The 25461-nt window shown below is 44.3% G+C and overlaps 1 protein-coding gene across 1 annotated transcript in view; it reads right to left on the reverse strand.

Annotated features, from left to right (window-relative positions):
• The window catches only part of LOC138301518 (parathyroid hormone/parathyroid hormone-related peptide receptor-like), a 198893-nt gene extending 178709 nt beyond the window's left edge, over positions 1 to 20184 (reverse strand). The window contains exons 1-2 of the mRNA XM_069242032.1: positions 19992 to 20184; positions 19240 to 19350 (exon numbers count right to left, since the gene is read on the reverse strand). Of these exons, the coding sequence (XP_069098133.1) occupies positions 19240 to 19350; positions 19992 to 20184 (304 nt within the window). The remainder of the gene's footprint in view (positions 1 to 19239; positions 19351 to 19991) is intronic.
• Positions 20185 to 25461: the final 5277 nt, after the last annotated feature.

Consider the following 25461-nt stretch of genomic DNA (forward strand, 5'->3'; position numbering starts at 1 on the left):
TGACCAGTTGTTTGAGTCCGAGGTTGGTGAGGTTGTCTATGAGGGAGGTAGTGTTGTGGTCTTGTGGGTTTTCTAAGTGAAAGTTGAAATCACCGAGGATGATGTAGTCTGTGGAGGTGAGGGTGTGCAAGCTGATGCTGTCGGCGATGGTGTCGCAGAAGGCGGGCGTGGTCCAGGTGGTCTGTAGATTAGTGTGCCTCTGAGGGTGGAGTTGTTGCTAATGTGGATGAGGAAGTGTAAGGAAATGCCTCCTTGGCATGGTTGCCCCCTGACTTTTTGCCTTTGCTGATGCTATGTTTACAATTGAAAGTGTGCTGAGGCCTGCTAACCAGGCCCCAGCACCAGTGTTCTTTCCCTAACCTGTACTTTTGTGTCCACAATTGGCAGACCCTGGCATCCAGATAAGTCCCTTGTAACTGGTACTCCTAGTACCAAGGGCCCTGATGCCAAGGAAGGTCTCTAAGGGCTGCAGCATGTCTTATGCCACCCTGGAGACCTCTCACTCAACACAGACACACTGCTTACCAGCTTGTGTGTGCTAGTGAGAACAAAACGAGTAAGTCGACATGGCACTCCCCTCAGGGTGCCATGCCAGCCTCTCACTGCCTATGCAAGTATAGGTCAGTCACCCCTCTAGCAGGCCTTACAGCCCTAAGGCAGGGTGCACTATACCATAGGTGAGGGTACCAGTGCATGAGCATGGTACCCCTACAGTGTCTAAACAAAACCTTAGACATTGTAAGTGCAGGGTAGCCATAAGAGTATATGGTCTGGGAGTTTGTCAAACACGAACTCCACAGCACCATTATGGCTACACTGAAAACTGGGAAGTTTGGTATCAAACTTCTCAGCACAATAAGTGCACACTGATGCCAGTGTACATTTTATTGCAAAATACACCCCAGAGGGCACCTTAGAGGTGCCCCCTGAAACTTAACCGACTATCTGTGTAGGCTGACTAGTTCCAGCAGCCTGCCACACTAGAGACATGTTGCTGGCCCCATGGGGAGAGTGCCTTTGTCACTCTGAGGCCAGTAACAAAGCCTGCACTGGGTGGAGATGCTAACACCTCCCCCAGGCAGGAGCTGTAACACCTGGCGGTGAGCCTCAAAGGCTCACCCCTTTGTCACAGCACCGCAGGACACTCCAGCTAGTGGAGTTGCCCGCCCCCTCCGGCCCGGCCCCCACTTTTGGCGGCAAGGCCGGAGAAAATAATGAGAATAACAAGGAGGAGTCACTGGCCAGTCAGGACAGCCCCTAAGGTGTCCTGAGCTGAGGTGACTCTAACTTTTAGAAATCCTCCATCTTGCAGATGGAGGATTCCCCCAATAGGGTTAGGATTGTGACCCCCTCCCCTTGGGAGGAGGCACAAAGAGGGTGTACCCACCCTCAGGGCTAGTAGCCATTGGCTACTAACCCCCCAGACCTAAACACGCCCTTAAATTTAGTATTTAAGGGCTACCCTGAACCCTAGAAAATTAGATTCCTGCAACAACAAGAAGAAGGACTGCCCAGCTGAAAACCCCTGCAGAGGAAGACCAGAAGACAACAACTGTCTTGGCTCCAGAAACTCACCGGCCTGTCTCCTGCCTTCCAAAGAACTCTGCTCCAGCGACGCCTTCCAAAGGGACCAGCGACCTCTGAATCCTCTGAGGACTGCCCTGCTTCGACGACAACAAGAAACTCCCGAGGACAGCGGACCTGCTCCAAAAAGACTGCAACTTTGTTTCAAGAAGCAGCTTTAAAGAACCCTGCAACTCCCCACAAGAAGCGTGAGACTTGCAACACTGCACCCGGCGACCCCGACTCGGCTGGTGGAGAACCAACACCTCAGGGAGGACCCCCGGACTACTCTACGACTGTGAGTACCAAAACCTGTCCCCCCTGAGCCCCCACAGCGCCGCCTGCAGAGGGAATCCCGAGGCTTCCCCTGACCGCGACTCTCTGAAACCTAAGTCCCGACGCCTGGAAAAGACCCTGCACCCGCAGCCCCCAGGACCTGAAGGACCGGACTTTCACTGCAGAAGTGACCCCCAGGAGTCCCTCTCCCTTGCCCAAGTGGAGGTTTCCCCGAGGAAGCCCCCCCTTGCCTGCCTGCAGCGCTGAAGAGATCCCTTGATCTCTCATTGACTTCCATTGCGAACCCGACGCTTGTTCTAACACTGCACCCGGCCGCCCCCGCGCCGCTGAGGGTGAAATTTCTGTGTGGGCTTGTGTCCCCCCCGGTGCCCTACAAAACCCCCCTGGTCTGCCCTCCGAAGACGCGGGTACTTACCTGCAAGCAGACCGGAACCGGGGCACCCCCTTCTCTCCATTATAGCCTATGCGTTTTGGGCACCACTTTGAACTCTGCACCTGACCGGCCCTGAGCTGCTGGTGTGGTAACTTTGGGGTTGCTCTGAACCCCCAACGGTGGGCTATCTTGGACCAAGAACTGAACCCTGGAAGTGTCTTACTTACCTGGTAAAACTAACAAAAACTTACCTCCCCCAGGAACTGTGAAAATTGCACTGTGTCCACTTTTAAAATAGCTATTTGTGAATAACTTGAAAAGTATACATGCAATTGAAATGATTCAAAGTTCCTAATGTACTTACCTGCAATACCTTTCAAACAAGATATTACATGTTAAATTTGAACCTGTGGTTCTTAAAATAAACTAAGAAAATATATTTTTCTATAACAAAACCTATTGGCTGGATTTGTCTCTGAGTGTGTGTACCTCATTTATTGTCTATGTGTATGTACAACAAATGCTTAACACTACTCCTTGGATAAGCCTACTGCTCGACCACACTACCACAAAATAGAGCATTAGTATTATCTCTTTTTACCACTATTTTACCTCTAAGGGGAACCCTGGGACTCTGTGCATGCTATTCCTTACTTTGAAATAGCACATACAGAGCCAACTTCCTACATTGGTGGATCAGCGGTGGGGTACAAGACTTTGCATTTGCTGGACTACTCAGCCAATACCTGATCACACGACAAATTCCAAAATTGTCATTAGAAATTGATTTTTGCAATTTGAAAAGTTTTCTAAATTCTTAAAAAGACCTGCTAGGGCCTGGTGTTAGATCCTGTTTAGCATTTCTTTTAGAGTTTAAAAGTTTGTAAAAGTTTGAATTAGATTCTAGAACCAGTTTTAGATTCTTAAAAAGTATTCCAACTTTTAGAAGCAAAATGTCTAGCACAGATGTGACTGTGGTGGAACTCGACACCACACCTTACCTCCATCTACAGATGAGAGAGCTAAGGTCACTCTGTAAACTAAAGAAAATAGCAATGGGCCCCAAACCTACCAAAGTACAGCTCCAGGAGCTTTTGGCAGAGTTTGAAAAGGCCAACCCCTCTGAGGATGGCAACTCAGAGGATGAAGATAGTGACTTGGAGGGAAATTCCCCCCCTCCAGTCCTACTTAGGGAGAGCAGGGCTTCTCAAGCCCTGACTCCACAAATAATAGTCAGAGATGCTGGGTCCCTCACAGGAGGGACCAACAACTCTGAAATCACTGAGGATAACCCCAGTGAAGAGGACATCCAGTTAGCCAGGATGGCCAAAAGATTGGCTTTGGAAAGACAGATCCTAGCCATAGAGAGGGAAAGACAAGAGATGGGCCTAGGACCCATCAATGGTGGCAGCAACATAAATAGGGTCAGAGATTCTCCTGACATGTTGAAAATCCCTAAAGGGATTGTAACTAAATATGAAGATGGTGATGACATCACCAAATGGTTCACAGCTTTTGAGAGGGCTTGTGTAACCAGAAAAGTGAACAGATCTCACTGGGGTGCTCTCCTTTGGGAAATGTTCACAGGAAAGTGTAGGGATAGACTCCTCACACTCTCTGGAAAAGATGCAGAATCTTATGACCTCATGAAGGGTACCCTGATTGAGGGCTTTGGATTCTCCACTGAGGAGTATAGGATTAGATTCAGGGGGGCTCAAAAATCCTCGAGCCAGACCTGGGTTGACTTTGTAGACTACTCAGTAAAAACACTAGATGGTTGGATTCAAGGCAGTGGTGTAAGTAATTATGATGGGCTGTACAATTTATTTGTGAAAGAACACCTGTTAAGTAATTGTTTCAATGATAAACTGCATCAGCATCTGGTAGACCTAGGACCAATTTCTCCCCAAGAATTGGGAAAGAAGGCGGACCATTGGGTCAAGACAAGGGTGTCCAAAACTTCCACAGGGGGTGACCAAAAGAAAGGGGTCACAAAACCTCCCCAGGGGAAAGGTGGTGAGACAGCCAAAAATAAAAATAGTAAAGAGTCTTCTACAAGCCCCCAAAAACCTGCACAGGAGGGTGGGCCCAGAGCCTCTTCACAAAACAATCCTGGGTACAAGGGTAAAAACTTTGATCCCAAAAAGGCCTGGTGTCGAAACTGTAGTCAGTCTGGACACCAAACTGGAGACAAGGCCTGTCCCAAGAAAAGTTCCACTCCAAACTCCAATCCAGGTAACACTGGAATGGCTAGTCTCCAAGTGGGATCAACAGTGTACCCAGAGCAAATCAGGGTCCACACTGAAGCTACTCTAGTCTCTGAGGGTGGGGTGGATTTAGCCACACTAGCTGCCTGGCCTCCTAACATGCAAAAATACAGGCAGCAGCTCTTTATTAATGGGACAAGTGTAGAGGGCCTGAGGGATACAGGTGCCAGTGTCACCATGGTGACAGAGAAATTGGTTTCCCCTGGCCAATACCTGACTGGAAAAACCTATACAGTCACCAATGCTGACAATCAGACTAAAGCACATCCCATGGCAATGGTAACTTTAGAATGGGGAGGGGTCAATGGCCTGAAACAGGTGGTGGTCTCCTCAAACATCCCAGTAGACTGTCTGCTTGGAAATGACCTGGAGTCCTCAGCATGGGCTGAGGTAGAACTAAAAACCCATGCAGCCATGCTGGGTATCCCTGAACTGGTGTGTGTAAAAACAAGAGCACAGTGCAAGGCACAGGGTGAAAAAGTAGAGCTGGAGTCTGGAAGAAAGGCCCAGCCTACCAAGAGAAAAGGAAAGCCAGTTGGGAAACCAACTGCAACACAGTCAGAAAAAGAGAACCTCTCTTCTCAGGAAGAAGTTCTGCCCTCTGAGGGAACTGAGCCTTTGGAGCTTGAACCTTATCAGGTTGAGCTCTTAGGCCCAGGGGGACCCTCAAGGGAAGAGCTGTGTAAGGGACAAGAAACCTGTCCCTCTCTTGAAGGCCTTAGGCAGCAAGCTGCTGAAGAGTCCAAGGGCAAGAAAAATGGAACACATAGGGTCTATTGGGAAGATGGACTCCTGTACACTGAGGCCAGAGACCCCAAACCTGGTGCCACTAGGAGAGTGGTAGTGCCTCAGTCGTTCAGAGAGTTTATTCTGACCTTAGCCCATGATATTCCCCTTGCTGGGCATTTGGGACAAACCAAGACGTGGGAGAGGTTAGTCAACCACTTCTACTGGCCCAATATGTCCCAGAAGGTTAAGGAGTTTTGCCTCTCCTGCCCCACCTGTCAATCCAGTGGTAAGACAGGTGGGCACCCAAAGGCCCCCCTCATTCCACTTCCAGTGGTGGGGGTCCCCTTTGAAAGAGTGGGTGTGGACATAGTTGGTCCACTGGAACCTCCCACAGCCTCAGGAAATATGTACATCCTAGTAGTAGTGGATCATGCTACTAGGTATCCTGAAGCTATTCCCCTTAGGTCGACTACTGCCCCTGCAGTAGCCAAGGCCCTCATTGGTATCTTTACCATAGTGGGTTTCCCTAAGGAGGTGGTGTCTGACAGAGGTACCAACTTCATGTCAGCATACCTAAAACACATGTGGAATGAGTGTGGAGTGACTTACAAATTCACTACACCATACCATCCACAAACTAATGGCTTAGTTGAGAGATTCAACAAGACATTAAAAGGCATGATCATGGGGCTCCCAGAAAAACTCAAAAGGAGATGGGATGTCCTCTTGCCATGTCTGCTTTTTGCTTACAGAGAGGTGCCACAGAAGGGAGTAGGATTCTCACCCTTTGAACTTCTGTTTGGTCACCCTGTAAGGGGACCACTTGCTCTTGTTAAAGAAGGCTGGGAGAGACCTCTTCATGAGCCTAAACAAGACATAGTGGACTATGTACTTGGCCTTCGCTCTAGAATGGCAGAGTACATGGAAAAGGCAACCAAAAACCTTGAGGCCAGCCAACAGCTCCAGAAGTTTTGGTATGACCAAAAGGCTGCAATGGTTGAGTTCCAACCAGGGCAGAAAGACTGGGTTCTGGAGCCTGTGGCTTCCAGGGCACTCCAGGACAAATGGAGTGGCCCTTACCCAGTGCTAGAAAGGAAGAGTCAGGTCACCTACCTGGTGGACCTGGGCACAAGCAGGAGCCCCAAGAGGGTGATCCATGTGAACCGCCTTAAGCTCTTCCATGACAGGGCTGATGTAAATCTGTTGATGGTAACAGATGAGGATCAGGAGGCAGAGAGTGAACCTCTCCCTGATCTTCTATCATCAGACCCAAAAGATGGCTCAGTAGATGGAGTGATCTACTCAGACACCCTCTCTGGCCAACAGCAAGCTGATTGTAGGAGAGTCCTACAACAGTTTCCTGAACTCTTCTCCTTAACCCCTGGTCAGACACACCTGTGTACCCATGATGTGGACACAGGAGACAGCATGCCTGTCAAAAACAAAATCTTTAGACAGTCTGACCATGTTAAGGAAAGCATCAAGGTGGAAGTCCACAAGATGCTGGAATTGGGAGTAATTGAGCGCTCTGACAGCCCCTGGGCTAGCCCAGTGGTCTTAGTCCCCAAACCTCACACCAAAGATGGAAAGAAAGAGATGAGGTTTTGTGTGGACTACAGAGGGCTCAACTCTGTCACCAAGACAGATGCTCATCCAATTCCTAGAGCTGATGAGCTCATAGACAAATTAGGTGCTGCCAAATTCTTAAGTACCTTTGACTTGACAGCAGGGTACTGGCAAATAAAAATGGCACCTGGAGCAAAAGAGAAAACAGCATTCTCCACCCCTGATGGGCATTATCAGTTTACTGTTATGCCCTTTGGTTTAAAGAATGCCCCTGCCACCTTCCAAAGGTTGGTGAATCAAGTCCTTGCTGGTTTGGAGGCCTTTAGCACAGCTTATCTTGATGATATTGCTGTCTTTAGCTCCACCTGGCAGGATCACCTGGTCCACCTGAAGAAGGTTTTGAAGGCTCTGCAATCTGCAGGCCTCTCTATCAAGGCATCCAAATGCCAGATAGGGCAGGGAACTGTGGTTTACTTGGGCCACCTTGTAGGTGGAGGCCAAGTTCAGCCACTCCAACCCAAGATCCAGACTATTCTGGACTGGGTAGCTCCAAAAACCCAGACTCAAGTCAGGGCATTCCTTGGCTTGACTGGGTATTACAGGAGGTTTGTGAAGGGATATGGATCCATTGTGAGAGCCCTCACTGAACTCACCTCCAAGAAAATGCCCAAGAAAGTGAACTGGACTGTGGAATGCCAACAGGCCTTTGACACCCTGAAACAAGCAATGTGCTCAGCACCAGTTCTAAAAGGTCCAGATTATTCTAAGCAGTTCATTGTGCAGACAGATGCCTCTGAACATGGGATAGGGGCAGTTTTGTCCCAAACAAATGATGATGGCCTTGACCAGCCTGTTGCTTTCATTAGCAGGAGGTTACTCCCCAGGGAGCAGCGTTGGAGTGCCATTGAGAGGGAGGCCTTTGCTGTGGTTTGGTCCCTGAAGAAGCTGAGACCATACCTCTTTGGGACTCACTTCCTAGTTCAAACTGACCACAGACCTCTCAAATGGCTGATGCAAATGAAAGGTGAAAATCCTAAACTGTTGAGGTGGTCCATCTCCCTACAGGGAATGGACTTTATAGTGGAACACAGACCTGGGACTGCCCATGCCAATGCAGATGGCCTTTCCAGGTTCTTCCACATAGAAAATGAAGACTCTCTTGGGAAAGGTTAGTCTCATCCTCTTTCGTTTGGGGGGGGGTTGTGTAAGGAAATGCCTCCTTGGCATGGTTGCCCCCTGACTTTTTGCCTTTGCTGATGCTATGTTTACAATTGAAAGTGTGCTGAGGCCTGCTAACCAGGCCCCAGCACCAGTGTTCTTTCCCTAACCTGTACTTTTGTGTCCACAATTGGCAGACCCTGGCATCCAGATAAGTCCCTTGTAACTGGTACTCCTAGTACCAAGGGCCCTGATGCCAAGGAAGGTCTCTAAGGGCTGCAGCATGTCTTATGCCACCCTGGAGACCTCTCACTCAGCACAGACACAATGCTTTCCAGCTTGTGTGTGCTAGTGAGAACAAAACGAGTAAGTCGACATGGCACTCCCCTCAGGGTGCCATGCCAGCCTCTCACTGCCTATGCAAGTATAGGTCAGTCACCCCTCTAGCAGGCCTTACAGCCCTAAGGCAGGGTGCACTATACCATAGGTGAGGGTACCAGTGCATGAGCATGGTACCCCTACAGTGTCTAAACAAAACCTTAGACATTGTAAGTGCAGGGTAGCCATAAGAGTATATGGTCTGGGAGTTTGTCAAACACGAACTCCACAGCACCATAATGGCTACACTGAAAACTGGGAAGTTTGGTATCAAACTTCTCAGCACAATAAATGCACACTGATGCCAGTGTACATTTTATTGCAAAATACACCCCAGAGGGCACCTTAGAGGTGCCCCCTGAAACTTAACCGACTATCTGTGTAGGCTGACTAGTTCCAGCAGCCTACCACACTAGAGACATGTTGCTGGCCCCATGGGGAGAGTGCCTTTGTCACTCTGAGGCCAGTAACAAAGCCTGCACTGGGTGGAGATGCTAACACCTCCCCCAGGCAGGAGCTGTAACACCTGGCGGTGAGCCTCAAAGGCTCACCCCTTTGTCACAGCACCGCAGGACACTCCAGCTAGTGGAGTTGCCCGCCCCCTCCGGCCCGGCCCCCACTTTTGGCGGCAAGGCCGGAGAAAATAATGAGAATAACAAGGAGGAGTCACTGGCCAGTCAGGACAGCCCCTAAGGTGTCCTGAGCTGAGGTGACTCTAACTTTTAGAAATCCTCCATCTTGCAGATGGAGGATTCCCCCAATAGGGTTAGGATTGTGACCCCCTCCCCTTGGGAGGAGGCACAAAGAGGGTGTACCCACCCTCAGGGCTAGTAGCCATTGGCTACTAACCCCCCAGACCTAAACACGCCCTTAAATTTAGTATTTAAGGGCTACCCTGAACCCTAGAAAATTAGATTCCTGCAACAACAAGAAGAAGGACTGCCCAGCTGAAAACCCCTGCAGAGGAAGACCAGAAGACAACAACTGCCTTGGCTCCAGAAACTCACCGGCCTGTCTCCTGCCTTCCAAAGAACTCTGCTCCAGCGACGCCTTCCAAAGGGACCAGCGACCTCTGAATCCTCTGAGGACTGCCCTGCTTCGACGACGACAAGAAACTCCCGAAGACAGCGGACCTGCTCCAAAAAGACTGCAACTTTGTTTCAAGAAGCAGCTTTAAAGAACCCTGCAACTCCCCGCAAGAAGCGTGAGACTTGCAACACTGCACCCGGCGACCCCGACTCGGCTGGTGGAGAACCAACACCTCAGGGAGGACCCCCGGACTACTCTACGACTGTGAGTACCAAAACCTGTCCCCCCTGAGCCCCCACAGCGCCGCCTGCAGAGGGAATCCCGAGGCTTCCCCTGACCGCGACTCTCTGAAACCTAAGTCCCGACGCCTGGAAAAGACCCTGCACCCGCAGCCCCCAGGACCTGAAGGACCGGACTTTCACTGCAGAAGTGACCCCCAGGAGTCCCTCTCCCTTGCCCAAGTGGAGGTTTCCCCGAGGAAGCCCCCCCTTGCCTGCCTGCAGCGCTGAAGAGATCCCTTGATCTCTCATTGACTTCCATTGCGAACCCGACGCTTGTTCTAACACTGCACCCGGCCGCCCCCGCGCCGCTGAGGGTGAAATTTCTGTGTGGGCTTGTGTCCCCCCCGGTGCCCTACAAAACCCCCCTGGTCTGCCCTCCGAAGACGCGGGTACTTACCTGCAAGCAGACCGGAACCAGGGCACCCCCTTCTCTCCATTATAGCCTATGCGTTTTGGGCACCACTTTGAACTCTGCACCTGACCGGCCCTGAGCTGCTGGTGTGGTAACTTTGGGGTTGCTCTGAACCCCCAACGGTGGGCTACCTTGGACCAAGAACTGAACCCTGGAAGTGTCTTACTTACCTGGTAAAACTAACAAAAACTTACCTCCCCCAGGAACTGTGAAAATTGCAGTGTCCACTTTTAAAATAGCTATTTGTGAATAACTTGAAAAGTATACATGCAATTGAAATGATTCAAAGTTCCTAATGTACTTACCTGCAATACCTTTCAAACAAGATATTACATGTTAAATTTGAACCTGTGGTTCTTAAAATAAACTAAGAAAAGATATTTTTCTATAACAAAACCTATTGGCTGGATTTGTCTCTGAGTGTGTGTACCTCATTTATTGTCTATGTGTATGTACAACAAATGCTTAACACTACTCCTTGGATAAGCCTACTGCTCGACCACACTACCACAAAATAGAGCATTAGTATTATCTCTTTTTACCACTATTTTACCTCTAAGGGGAACCCTTGGACTCTGTGCATGCTATTCCTTACTTTGAAATAGCACATACAGAGCCAACTTCCTACAGGAAGTGGATGTGTTCAGTGTTGTTGATAGTGTCTTGGGAGCTGGTGGTGACTTTGATGGTGTCTCTGTGTAGGATGGCAATGCCACCGCCTGGCCTGTTGAGGCGGTCTTTGTGTTGGAGTTTGTATCCCTTGGGGGTGACTATGGCTATGTCGGGTTCTGAGGAGGGGTTGGTCCAGATTTCCGTGAGGAAGGCGATGTCAGGTGAGTGTGATGTCATGAGGTCCCAGAGTTCTATGGCATGTTTGTGAAGGGAGCGGATGTTGAGGAGCAGGCAGTTAAGGTGGTTGTGGTGGGTGGCGTTGGTGTGGTGTGTGAGGGTGTTGTTGCGTGGTGTGTTCTGGTTGTGGTCTGGTGTGCTGCGGGGTTGGTTGGTGGGGGCAGGGTGGGTGAGTCTTGTGTAGGGGGTGTTGTGTTTGTTGAAGGTGGGGTCGCTATGGTTGGTGTGTGATGTGAGGGATGACGAGCAGGAGAAGTGGCAGGTGTGGCAGGTGAAGGGGCCATGAGTGTGTGTGGGGATAGATGTGGTGCATGTGGGGCGGGGAATGCAAAAACAACAAGTGATGGATGGAATGCTGAACATTGTCAAACATTCACCCCCAGTCACAGATCTGGGTTTAATCCATCGTTTTTTTGCTGCCCATGCCATTCCAGTTTGGACTCAGCCATATGCAAATCAGTCTTGACCCTGTTCCCCATGGGAACAGTCCAGCCCGAACTGCTAGGCCAGGTCTTCCCTGGACTAGAAACAAGCATCCTGGGACCGGTTTCGGGGTTTCACCCCTCATCAGCCAGGCTAGCTTGAATCCAGTGGCATGGGAAGCACGGGACCCACGTCTGGGCATACCCTTCCCACTTAGGGCGACAAATGCAAAAACAACAAGTGATGGACGGAATGCTGAACATTGTCAAACATTCACCCCCAGTCACAGATCTGGGTTTAATCCATCGTTTTTTTGCTGCCCATGCCATTCCAGTTTGGACTCAGCCATATGCAAATCAGTCTTGACCCTGTTCCCCATGGGAACAGTCCAGCCCGAACTGCTAGGCCAGGTCTTCCCTGGACTGGAAACAAGCATCCTGGGACCGGTTTCGGGGTTTCACCCCTCATCAGCCAGGCTAGCTTGAATCCAGTGGCATGGGAAGCACGGGACCCACGTCTGGGCATACCCTTCCCACTTAGGGCGACAAATGCAAAAACAACAAGTGATGGACGGAAGGCGGGGGCCTGGGTTGAGAGAGTGGAGGGTGAGTGGGGAGTAGGTGTGTCTGAGAGGGCCAGGGGTTCTGGCGCTGGACGCGGTCCGGTGCGGACGGGCGCAGACGGGCCGCGGCTGCCATAAGAGGAGGGGAGGGTGGGAGTGGCAGCTGGGAGGCCGGAGGGCCTGTCGAATGAGAGGGCTGGGGGGTGGGGACGCAGGGGACGAAGCGGCGGGGAAATTGACTAAAGAAGCAGTGAGGAGGAGGGGGGAGACGGGAGGGGCCGCAGCGGTGGGGAAATTGACTAAAGAAGCGGTGAGGAGGAGGGGGGAGGCGGAAGGGTCCGCAGGGGACGCAGCGGCGGGGAAATTGACTAAAGAAGCGGTGAGGAGGAGGGGGGATGCGGGAGGGGCCGCAGGGGACACAACGGCGGGGAAATTGACTAAAGAAGCGGTGAGGAGGAGGGGGGAGGCGGGAGGGGCCGCAGGGGACGCAGCGGCGGGGAAATTGACTAAAGAAGCGGTGAGGAGGAGGGGGGAGGCGGGAGGGGCCGCAGGGGACGCAGCGGCGGGGAAAAAAAGCAAAAAGGAAACGGGAAAGGAGGTGGCGCGGAAGGCGGAGCGGGGAGCGACCTACCTGCAAAGCAGGGTCAAATAAGTGCCATTGTTTTTGTGGTCTGATTGTTTCCATCCCATTACATAGAAAAAGGTGACTGATAAGCAGAAATTAAACATTCAAGAATTGAATTGAACTTTGAACAAAGGCTCAAATAATTACATGCTACTAACTGAAATTAGTTTCCTTTTAGTCATGTATGCCCAAGCTATTACGATTATCCCTCCTAAACACTTTTTACACCTGCTGAGCCCATTCTGAAATGGACAAAATGTCAAGCATACTTGCAGTCTACAACTTCTCCTAAGGACCAGTTTTCTAAACAAGGCAATGACAGAACACCAAAAAATTTTCAGATGTGATGCAGAAAGACATTTGCTTTCAACCTGCATTAAAACAAAAAATGATTTTTTTATGGAATTAAAGGCCAAGTCTCAATAGTATGTAGAAAAAGAAATGAAACGTTTATTGAGAATGGCATGAAGAACCATTCAATGGGGAGAGAGAGAGAGAAGAATGTATTGGGAAAAAAGTATGTTTTGATGGGTTGTTCTTAACATTAATGGTAACACAAAAAAGAATAAACCAGTTAGTTTCATGACCGTAGGTGGGGTGGTCATACATATTGTGGCAGATCTGAGATCTCATTACACTAATATAGATGAAGAGATAAGGAGAAAATATTTCAAAAAGAAAACAGTAGATCAATTAATGGAGTCTGACATTAGACCAGGCAAATCTACTGGGGAAACCACTGACATGTTAGCTTATCAGAAATTTAAATTTAGATTTAAAAACAGACAATCAGTGGAAACAATTGTACGTAGCAAAAAGGGTCCTCCAGTTTTAGGTTGGATGGTTCAAGAAAATATCCATACAGTTTTGGACCCAAATAATGAGGAGAAGGTTTTAGTAGTTGACATAGGAGAAACAATCACAACGATGAGGTTAAAGAACCATCCCAAAGTGTTTAGTGGTGGTAACTGTTAGAATTTGAGACTAAATTTTTTTTAAGAAAGAGTCCATACCCAAAGTACATTGTGTCAGGAATATAAAGATACTGTTAAAAGAGGAAATCCCTAAAGAATTTAAGAGGTTAGTGGAAGATGATGTAATTGAGCCTTTAGATGCATCAGATTAAATCACTGCTTTGGTCATCACTAGAAAGTCCTATGGAAAGGAGGTTTAATTGTGTGTTACCCTTCGCTACCTCAATGAAAACATAATTGCTGAAAGGTTTCCTCTTCCGAGGATTAATGGTTTCCCACACTAGCTCTCTTTGCAGGTTTTCATCAAGTCAGATTACAGGAAGTGAGCCAGAAATGTTATTACCTTTACTACACTTGAGGAATGTTATCAATTTAAATTTTTGCCCTTTGGTCTGGCATCAGCAGCTGAAGTATTGGTAAGATTTGAGATGTTATGTTATTTCAAAATGACATTATGGGTATGGGTAGGAGTAAAGAGGCACACAGTGCTACATTTAATGTGGTTTTGGGAAGATCTGAAAAGAAAGGCCTTACAGTTGAATTTTCCAAATATAAACTTGGGGTCAGCAAAGTAATGTACCTTGGCCATAACCTTAGTGAGTTACACATTACACAAAAAACACATTAGCAGATGGGATGAAAATAACTCCTGTGCCATTAGACGAAAATTAAATTAGAATGTTTGTAGGTCTTACAGAATTTTATGCTGAGAATCTCACATGATTTTTCTAAAAGACCTATCACATCATACAGCTGCTAAAAAACAACAAGATGGAAAGGTAAAATAATGTATTATTGATTTTGCCTTGCATTTATTCTCACCTACAGAGGAGAAATACTCTGTTATTGAATGGAAGGTACTCACCTGTGTATGGGCAGTGGAGTATTTCAGAAGTTTTATTTAAAGCAAACCTATTATTTACTGATGTGATCATAAGCCTTTAACAAAATTGCTCACAACCAAGGGAATAATCAATGCTTCATTTACAATTGCAAGTTTCTACGTCCGTTTACAGGATTTTACATATAAAGTGATTTAATATACTGAAAAACTAAATCTGACAGCTGATTTCCTTTTATGAATACCACTTCAATTAATAGAGTGTTATATCAGTGAATGAGAGAAATGTCAGATTGCTTTAACATGCTGTAATGGAATTTCAGCAGTAGTAAAGGGTGAATGGAAAAGTGAAAATGAGGACAGTATATTGAATTAAGTCAGAAGCTATGTGATAAGTGGGTGGCCGAAGAAAAGTAGGGTACCTGTGGTGGTATTAATGTTTTGGGAAATAATAAATGAATTGGGTATTGAGGAAAATTTGCTTGTAAGGTGTGGGAGGGCTGTGCCTCAACAAACTCTGAAAAAGAAGAAAATAAAACAATGCATGAGAAATCGTAATGACTAAAGCAGGTATGACACAATTTTTATTGGTGGCCATCTATAATTTAGCCACAGAGTCTGTGGTGAGAGAATGTGGAGAGTGAGTTAGTGCAGACAAAACAATAAAGACTTCCAGGGTTATAATGAATGTAGTAGAAGCCCCCGAAGAACTGTAGCAAAATGTTACTGAGGACATTATGGACGATGTAGGAGAATTTAACAAATATGTGGTAGTCGTGATTGATCTTGTTGTCAGGTGGATAGTCATTCCTGTTGTTGAGAAGCTAGATATGAACACTGTTGAATTTCATGGATGAAGTTCTTCTGGAAGAAGGAGTGCCAGAAGTATTGATGAATGACAATGGAGTGCAACTTGTATCTCTTAAGGCAAACATTATTTTAAGACGGAAGATATTATTCACAGAACAATATCCTTATATTATCCTAATAGTAATAGCACAGTAGAATGGCTTAAAGGGTGAATAAAGGAACCATTCAGCTGTCCTTATTAAATAATTTGGATTGTGCAGTTCAATTAAAGAAAACAGTGCGGTCATATAGATCTATGAGTTGTGAATCAACTAAAGTTTTGAAATAATGGGAGAAATTAGATGTTTAAAATGTTTAAGGTCCATTGATGAAGTGAGGGAAAGAATCAGACATTTACAAGAAGTATGTGACATGGAAAAAGTGCTCAGAAGGTACTGCTTGAGGTTGGACAGTGAATGTGTGGGAAAAAATTGGAAAAGTTCTCAAAGGAGAGAATTTTTTATATGACACTATGAAAGTAGTTCACATTTTCAGAAAAACAGCACAACTATTAGACGGTAAAGTGAGTAGTAGCACCTGAGTAGTATAGCGAGGTGTGCTGAATCGGTAAAGGTAATAATATAATGTTGAACAAAAGATATTATTGAATGGATGAACCTGAAAAAAGCGGTCACTTGCTGGTATAACCCTAACCAGAAATTCCAGGATTGTCAGTCCAAGAACTGTAGCTGATTAATCCTACACTGAGTTGCTTCAATTAAAGAAATCTTACAACAGTAAGGAACGAATATGGCAATCTAATTACTGCCTCTGGAAAAAAATATTATTTTGCACCATTGAAAGGTTAGGAGCAGCCAAAAAAGACATTAAAACTTTAAGAATAACTTATTTTTCCAACAGAATCCTTAAGGTACCTAAGGTTTCTAAAATTATCTAGAATCTTTCCCCACCTCTGTGTGGCAGCCCTACTTTTTTAGTGTGACTTATTTTGTATAGCGCTTGATGACTTAAGAAGATTGAAAAGATACTAACTTATTTTCCTCCTTGGACTAATGATCTATATGCTGAGAATAGTGAGTTAACTCTGGCTTATCCAACCCTCATTAAATTCTCAGTGATTACTCATTCATTTATTTTTTCACTTATTAATTTAATATATCTGGACCTTCTTTCACCCCTATTGTGGTAATGTTTAACACACTGGTACCTGATATCACTATACCTACTTTAACAGGCTAATGTAACATCTCCTTGCACAATGTAACATTCACAGTGAATGGATAAGGACCGTGGTTTTACCCCTTTTAAAGTAGCCCAACTTTGATACCAACATTGAAGGTTGTTACTATACTGTATCTTCCTCCTTCCCTTTGCTTCTAAAACCAGATAAAAGGGATTACATCTGAGATATCCATATCCTTTGAAGACAGTAACATTTTACAAACTGCTACAATAGGCTTTCAGTCCTTTTATTGGAAAGGGTCAATTTGGTCTTGGTCCATGATGACTTATGTCTGAAGTTGGCAAAGGGTGGTTTTATTGCCTTAGACCTTCTTGATTTGTCCTCAGCCTTCAACACTGTATCCCCCCCATACTGTTGAGAAGGTTACACTTGTTTGGGCTGCAATACACAAGCTAGCTTGGATCAGTTCTTTTCTCCATGACAGGATGCAATCAGTTGCACTGCCTCCATTTCAGTGAAGCCTTCCTTAGTTTCTTTTAAAGTCCCACAGATGTTCTCCCTTATTCCTGTCTCCTTTAATGTTCATGTTTCCTCTCTGACTGTCTATACCAGGTCTTTTGGTTTTGTGTCTCAAGTTATGCTGATCACACAGCAAATTGGACAGGTGCCAGCTGTCTACCCCTCAACAGTGGTCCTGCTCCTTATGGGCTGAAACTTAGAGGCCTACTGAGGATGGGTGTGTCCCTGCAATGTTTTTTTCTGCTCATTCTAGAATTGTGCATCAAAATATTTCAGGAATTTCTCAGATTGATAATTAAACTTGTTTGTATTTTCTTGCGTTGAAAACGCTCCTTCTGATCAAAAGTCTGCTGCTCATCTTGTCTTGGGCTTGCCAAGAACTGATTTAAACATTTTGTGGAGTTATACAAGCCCAATGTTGTCAAAATGTGACTGTTTAAAGCCACCGTTATTTACCATTCGACTGTCCACAAAACCTAACCTAGGCTTTCTGAACAACTGAGTTCAGTGGGGCACTGGCAGGAATAGTCTTTGTTTTCCCTCTGCTTTCCCACAGTTTCTACCCAAGGTTTGTAGGACAAGATGACAGAGAACAGTATTTTTGGACCTTTCTGCTAAAGTTCGGAATTCATGCAAATGCACTGCTTTTTGAAGGAACATTAAAACACATCTGTTTATTCTGGTATAATAGATCTGGTGGCTCCCATCAGGTCTAGCTTGCTTCAGGAAATGCTTTGGGTTGCTTTTGCACATAAGAAGTAGTTGATCACCTTCGTCAGGTTAATGGCATTTTCCTATGCTCATCTGGAAGAAGCAGTCTCGTATAACTGGGTCGATTTAAGGATAAATTGTCTTATCTTTATTGAAGAGGATAGCTGGGTGTTTCCAGCCTGGTAGGGGAATAAAGGGTTCCCCAGTAAAACAACTGTGGAATGTCTAATTTTTGGGTTCCCCTGAGCAATACTCTTGTTTGAGATCTATTTAATTGGACCAAACTACTATGAATCAAATTGTATACCTCCTCTAAACCTTTTAGTTTCGGATATGTAGCCCCTGGAAGTCTTTCAGTGAGAGGTATAGCTGGATATCATTTGTGCTGAATAGTCACTGATCCTTGTGGGACTTGGTGAGCTTGATGTTATAGAGACATTAAATAGGGTTGCTCTGAGAGGGTAACTTTATAGAATGCATATGAGTTGAAAATCCACAATGCCCCATCTGAAAATTTATATCGATGATATGTTATATGAAATATGATGTAATAAGGTATTTTCTGTATGTTTTCTTTTATGGTGTGGTATTTTATGGTATTATGTATTTTTCTATTTGAATTTATGCAATATATAAATGCAAGCTTAATCATTGTCTAAATGCTTAGATTCACATGACAGAGCAATACAATAACACCGAATATGTAGTGATAACGTAAAGATGAAACACACATTTAGATTGTGATGGTCACCATTGACTGTGAGCTGGGGATAGAGCTATTTAGAGCAAAGTGGATATATCTTTTAGAATGGCACTAAGTATTGCCTTTTGGTTTGTCTGGGAAGTCTCCTGTCTTGAAGGAGGTGAACAGTGGCTAGGTAGAGTGAAACAAATGTATCAAGTACCACTTTCATTATGGAAGCCAGATGTTGGTCAAAGGATAATCTCATTGGCCTATAATATTCAGTCTAAGACATGTTTTTTGAAACATTTATGTAAAGTATATCTCAATATACCCATATTTACTTATATTTGGTGTTTCTGTGAAAGCTTTTTCATTAAACATATTTGTTTCTCCAAGCATCTTTCTAAATTTTATGAGAATAAGTCTTCCTTGCTTTTCTAGCTGGTGGTAGGGCTTTTGCTGAGAAAGATATTCATGTCTAAACAACTCGGAAGAATGACAACGCTTTGACAGTTCAAATTATGTTCTCGCATCTTATTTGTTAGAATATATGGGCAGAAAACACTCCACAATTTATACCAAATATCACATATTATGTTGAACGGAATATCTGCATGCAACTAAAGCTTTTCCATTCCTAGTAAGCATTGTAAGATGCCACACAATTTTCAACACAGAAATTTTTTTTTTTAAATCTCATCTGCTCTATTCTGACTATATTTTTAACATATTGTCGTCTTCAAACTTCACATTTTCGTTGAGTTCTTCAAAAGGTAAGCAGGTTATTTATTTAGACATTGATTCAGATTGGACAGATATTATATTAATGTTTGCATAGAATTTAGATGTCTTTTTTGAATGTCAAAGAAGGTAATTCCATGTTATACTCAATTTGAATGCCTGTTGGCCATCGTATTTTTTAGTTGGATGCTGAAAAGGGTGAATAGATGTGCAGTCATTGAAACTAATACATAGTGGGCAGCTGGTAGGACAGCATCAATTACCTTTGTGGTTGAAATCATAGATATACTCTGGACATCGCACACTAACCAGTTCGTTCTTCTGGACTGAAGGCCAGCAAATGATTCCATCCCATTCTGCGAAACAGCTGACACCTGTAAAAAAAGAGTAAATAAATAGGTTGCAAAAATGGAGCCAGAATACGAGCCAGAAATGCTTGCTGTGAAAACCTCTGCATTGAAGCAATTATTAACAGCATCCCCAGACAGTTTGGGCTGGACCTTTCACATTAGAGCAGGGTCAAGACTGGTTTGTATATGGCTGGGTCCAAACTGATGTACCATGGTGGGCAAAATACTGACGGATTGTGATGCGGCCTCAAATAATTACCAGTGGCTGAGGTTAATTCAAGCACTTCATCCAACACTTTTTAATATATTTTTGTCGCTTTGAGTGTGACGGGTATGCCCAGACCTGGGTCCTGTGCACTCTGTGTCACTGTAACCAAGCTATACCTGGCTGATGAGCCCACTAGGGCAAAACTGGTCCTAGATTGCTTGTGCTCTGGTTCAAGGAAGACCTGGCCTGGCAGTTTGGGCTGCACTGTTGCTATCGGAGCTGGGTCAAGGCTGATTTGCATATGGTAGGGTCCAAACTGAAGTGGCATGGTGTGCAAAATAACATTGGATTGTAATGTAGCCTGAGTAATTACCAGTGTCTGAGGTTAATTCAAGCACTCCATCCAACACTTTTTTATATACTTCTGTCGCCCTAAGTGGGACAGGTATGCCCAGACCTGGGTCCTGTTCACTCTGTGTCACTGTAACCAAGCTATGCCTGGCTGATGAGCCCACTAGGGCAAAGTTGGTCCTAGATTGCTTATGTCCTGGTTCAGGAAGGACCTGGCCTGGCAGTTTGGTCTGCACTGTTCCTATTGGAGCCAGGTCAAGACTGATTTGCATATAGCTGGATCCAAACTGAAGAGGCATGGTCTGCAAAATAACAATGGATTGTAATGCGACTTGAAAAATTACCAATGGATAAGATTAGTTCAAGCATTCCATCCATCAGTTTTTGTAATACTTGAATCTCCCCAATAACATATCCCTGGAATGGATGTGACCAAGTACACTTGCCTGTTGATAACCATGGAACTATAACAGATCAAAGTCAACCTCATTGTATTTACTTGGGAGCTAGCTTGGGAGCATGGGTAGGCATGACTGTTCCCTTTCTGGGCATGATGTAGGAACATTTGTGCAAAGAAAGTAAGAGCCATCTCAGAGAAAGACATCTGTCTGTCAGCTGACTGCCCCTTCTTAAATGGGCATTCTAAACTACCATGGTGGTATTTTTGTTGACTTGTCCCTGGTTGGAACACCTGATATGTATCTGGATGGGTGCAGCTGCATTGAATCTGGAATGCCACATTTGGCTGGAGTCTGTATTGACACTGATTTCTCAAATATCTAAATAGATCGGCACAATAAATGGCTAGAACCTGAACTGACACAGCTGATCGGCATCTTGTATTGGAATGGCCTTGTTGATTATTTATGAAATTATCAGAGCTACGTTCTGATGGCAAATTGGTATACAAGGCAGGGTTTCTCTTGGATTTCTGCCGCATGGTGTTTTGTGGATTTTCACAGCTAGATGGCGCTAACCTTGGAGCATATGGATGACTTGGTGATGTCTGTTAGAGTGGCCAACTAGATGCTTCTTGGATTGGCAGAGTTGGCTATCTTTTGAATTGATACAGTTAGGTGCTCTTGAATTGGAAAACTGAGTAACCCTTGGACTGACAGAGTGGAGTGTTTCTTGGACTGAGGTGATTGGGTGTATGTTGGAATACCATAGTTGTTTTTCTTGTGCTTTGGCATTGTTTGCTATTTGCATTTATATACATAACACAAACCCAGTTGGTAATCCTGTCCATTAATGGGAGTTAGGAAGCAGTTTAAGATGTTGTACATCATGTGAGATTTTGCATATATGCGTTATATATTTACATTACACAATTACAGTATTTATATTTAAAATCTGAGGCACTGGGAGACTAATATATTTGCTTGTGATGACCAAATTGCTGATTAAGTGTCTCAGGTGTTAGAAACTAGGGCCTGATTTTGAATTTGGCATTCAGGGTATCCTGTCACAAATGTGACAGGAGTACCCTGTCCACCAAACTCTTGGGTCGCCCACCCAACTGTAGATCGGGCATACCTTCAGCTTTATGTCTGTGGTGCTCCTGCTGGCTCTGTTAATGAAAAACATATTCTGATGGCCTGGCGTGAGTGCTGGCAGTCAAAATAAGGGCACCACATCACCCTCCCTATTTAAAGTGGAAGGACTTGTGTCTTTTCTCTGTCTGTCACCGACAGAGAAAACCAGGCAGGTTTTTAAAAGACAAACAGGTATTTGTTTTTGAAAAACAGATGTTTACTGGACAGCCACCAAAATTGAAGGTGGCCATTCACCACACTTTTGTTACCTTGAGAGGAACATTTGCACGGCAGTTCCTCTCAAGGTACAGATATCATCACAGGGCTGGCGGTGGCCTTTCAGTATTGTGGTCCTCTACCAGGGTGCTGGACATAATTACCTCTACTACCCTTAAGGACACAGGTAAAACCACCATACACTAAATCAGGTCCTAGATCTTCAAGTTCCATGGTCAACAATTTAGCCTCTGTACCACACCGTATCTAGATGTATTTGAGGTTTGTATTGTTCGATGCCTCTTCAACTGGCATTACAGGGTGGCACTTTGATAACAACAGGTGAATTTCCCTTGAATTAAAATGGTTAGAGTCTCTTAAGATTTGCACAGTTAGATGTATCTTGGATTGTTATCGCTGAAAGTGGCCTGGGTTTGTGATCTGGTAAAGTTAGGGTTCTTTGGATCCACACAGTTATGTGTCTGTTCCATTGGAAAAACTTTATATCGTTTAGAAAGGCACATGTGGATATCACTTAGATTGCCATTGTTTGATGCTCCTTCAATTGGACAGGTAGATGGCTCTAGCATAGGAGTACATTGATTTATCTAGAACTAGACTGGCACAGATCAATGTATATTGGATTAGTTCAAGTGGATATCTAGTTGACTATAGCACTTACGTGTCTATTGAGTTTATGCATATAGATGTCTCTTGTCATGGAAAAGGTGGTTAATTGTAAAATTAGCACAGTTGGTTATCTCTTGAATTATCACATCTCTATGTCTCATGAGTTAGGATTGATGTACATGTTTTGAATTAGCAAGGATGGCTATTTCTTGATTGCATTGATTTGTGCATCTTGAGATAGTGCAGCTGTTGCTGAATCAACACTGATAAAATAGAGATTGTTTTTGGAAAAATACAATCTTTATGGCTCTCCCCTCCCCATTTTGTCGTGCCTCAATTGGTGTTACTCCCCCAAAAACCTCAGTGTGTCTTTGTGTGTCAAGTTAAATAAAAATCTTACTGTGGAGAGCCAAATATCAGCCATAGTTTTATCTTACACTCCCTGGCTGCCAAAACACAGGCCTATATTGTTCTTTCTTTCCATCAATAACAGAACAATTATGATGGCTGTGCTTATGGGGTCATAAATAGACTACTGTAATTTTATACCTTAGCATTTCCAAACATCTTTTTTCAGGATGCATGTAATTCAGGATGAAACAGTCAGAATGGTCACTCTTGCTCCTCCTTTTTTACTTGGCTAGACCACTTGTGGCAGCCCTTTATTGGCTGCCAATTGAAAACTGTTTATCCTTGAAGACACTACACCGTGTACAGAAATGCTTGCATGGCAAGGTTCCAAATTTCTAAAAGTAAACTTAGTTGCTATTAACCATTAAGAATTCTTGGCTCATCAGCTTCTTAGCTTCTAAACCAAACATCTTTCAGGACAACCTTGTTTGGGGGTAAAGCTTATCAACCCTGCCCCACAGCCTCTGAAATAATCTTCCATTGGATTCAAGACGGACATCCTCCCACCTTTTATTTAGGTAAAAAAGCAAGGCCATTTTGTTTAAACAACTTCCCTGCTGCGGGTAACTTTCTTCTTACTTGTCCATAGCGCCAAGCGACCTTTTTGGTGAAGGAGATGCTCAATAGGATCAACATAACATAACAAAACATAACTAAACATAACATACCTAATCATAACATAACTAAACATAAGATAACTAAACTAAACATAACTAAACATATCATAACTAAACATAGCGTAACACAAATTCAATTCTTTTGACACCACCTCTTGGATTCAAGCAGATAAATGTTGTTAGAAACATTGCTGGAATAGGGAAAAACATGAAGGAATGGGCCCAGTAGTTCTGGAAATGGCATGTTATTCTCCATTTCTCCAACCAGGCTGGAAGAACTTGTAATAGCACAGTGAAGAGAGGAATTACCAGCTTGAATTGATGATTTTGGCCCTAGTTATTCCAGCCTTTCTGCTCTGCGCTTCTCAATGATGGTGTTTTGGAGCATGTTTCTTGATATTTTAGAAAAATGTTTTGGGGTTTCTTGGGTATTTAATGAGAGCATATGCTAAAGATTTTTCTGATGTGCAAATTTTAGGTGACAAATGATATATGCAATTTAGTAACTTTAACGGTGCATGGGACTGTAACTGATGAACAAATGATTTGGTACTTAAAACAGTGTCATTATCTCACTTAGAAGTGTGATAAAAGATGTAGTATAGATATTCAACAGTTTCATGTGAGGCACCATTTAGTTCAAATGGATTCAGTTTCTGGTGTTCTGCTCATCTTGCTCCTGCTTATTCCCCCCACTCCCAATAAGCTACCTGCTGCGAGTCTGCTCTCCCCACCACTTCTGCGGAGCACAGAGTGCTATGACGCACATAGATTGTAGGATTAGACAGCATATATTGTGAATGAAGCTTTCCATTATGTACGTAATGTATCATTTTGAAGGATTTCTGCTAGACGTTCCAGTGCAGGCATGCCATAACACATAATTCTATGGGCTATTGTTAGGAAATAATTTAATATTGGGTTGTACATCTCCCTAATGCAGTTGCCGAGAAAGCATGCAGAAGATTTCTCCTACCTAGAGCAAAGGGCTAGTTTTAAGAACCTTTCAGATTTATGAAATTGTTTTTGATTTGCCAGTGCGACCTAACCATGATTGTACCATGCTGAATTTGCAATTCCATTATTTAATAAGCATAAATTGAGTATAAAAATCCCTGGGTTCGAAGGATCGGGGATGACTTTCCATTTTCCTCCGAGGATCCGGTCAGATTATTCTGAGATTTTATTTCCTCACTTACAATGCTGTCTTTACTCTTTATGAGTTTGGCACTTAGAATTAGGAGGGATTTCTACTAACTAACTAGGATTCTGTTATGATTTATGATTCTGTATCTAGTATCGGAGTCTTCATGACGATTATTGCATTTCTCCGTAATATTTTATTAATAATTCTGTGTTAAACCTTTTGAATTAAATTTTTGATCTAGAATCCAATTCTTGAATGGTCACAGTTTCTGATTATGGTTCTACTCTGCTTTTATTTGAGTTTTTGATGGGAAGGGTAGTCTCTTACCACTAGCTGCATGAGAAGACTCGTGGAGCTGACCTGCCTATGTTAAACTGTGGGGTTCATACAGTATTGGGGTTGGGGAATATTAGAGTTCAGCTCCTATGAATGATAGCAGCAGAGGATGGTTTGCATAAGAGCTCCTCCTTTTTAAGGGTTTTTTTAGAAAGATTTTTATAGTTTTTCAACCATTTATGCCCAAATCTTAGGAGATTTGTCAATTTTCATGTGCCAGATGCTCCTGGGAGGTAACTAGTTTTATTGGCTATGCGTTCCTGAATGAAACGGCAGTTTCAGTATGAATAGGGAGAAATTGAGTTTGCGAGTGTGTTTTGGAATACGGGTCATGATGATGGATTTCTGTTTCTGTGTTGAATTGTTTGGATATGTGAAGACAACTCTGGATAGATTATTGTTGTGATAATGTAGTATTCATATTTGTATTCCCATTTGAAGATGAATGTGTTATTGGAATAAATAGAGTAGGCTATCCAATTTGTGGTAGATCCAAGCTGTATTGTGGTGTGTAGAGTGAGGCACTCCTTACACATCTAAATTAACAAAATTTTATTTTCAGGTTTGAAAGTTTAACTCAAGTTATTGTGCTTACCACAAGTGCATTGGGTGAAGTACATTAATTTGGAGGTAGATTTCTGCTGGTCAGGATTCGCCTAGCAAGAACCCTTTCTTTCCTAACTC

The sequence above is a fragment of the Pleurodeles waltl genome, chromosome 6 (assembly GCF_031143425.1).
Source record: "Pleurodeles waltl isolate 20211129_DDA chromosome 6, aPleWal1.hap1.20221129, whole genome shotgun sequence".
Classification (NCBI taxonomy): domain Eukaryota; kingdom Metazoa; phylum Chordata; class Amphibia; order Caudata; family Salamandridae; genus Pleurodeles; species Pleurodeles waltl.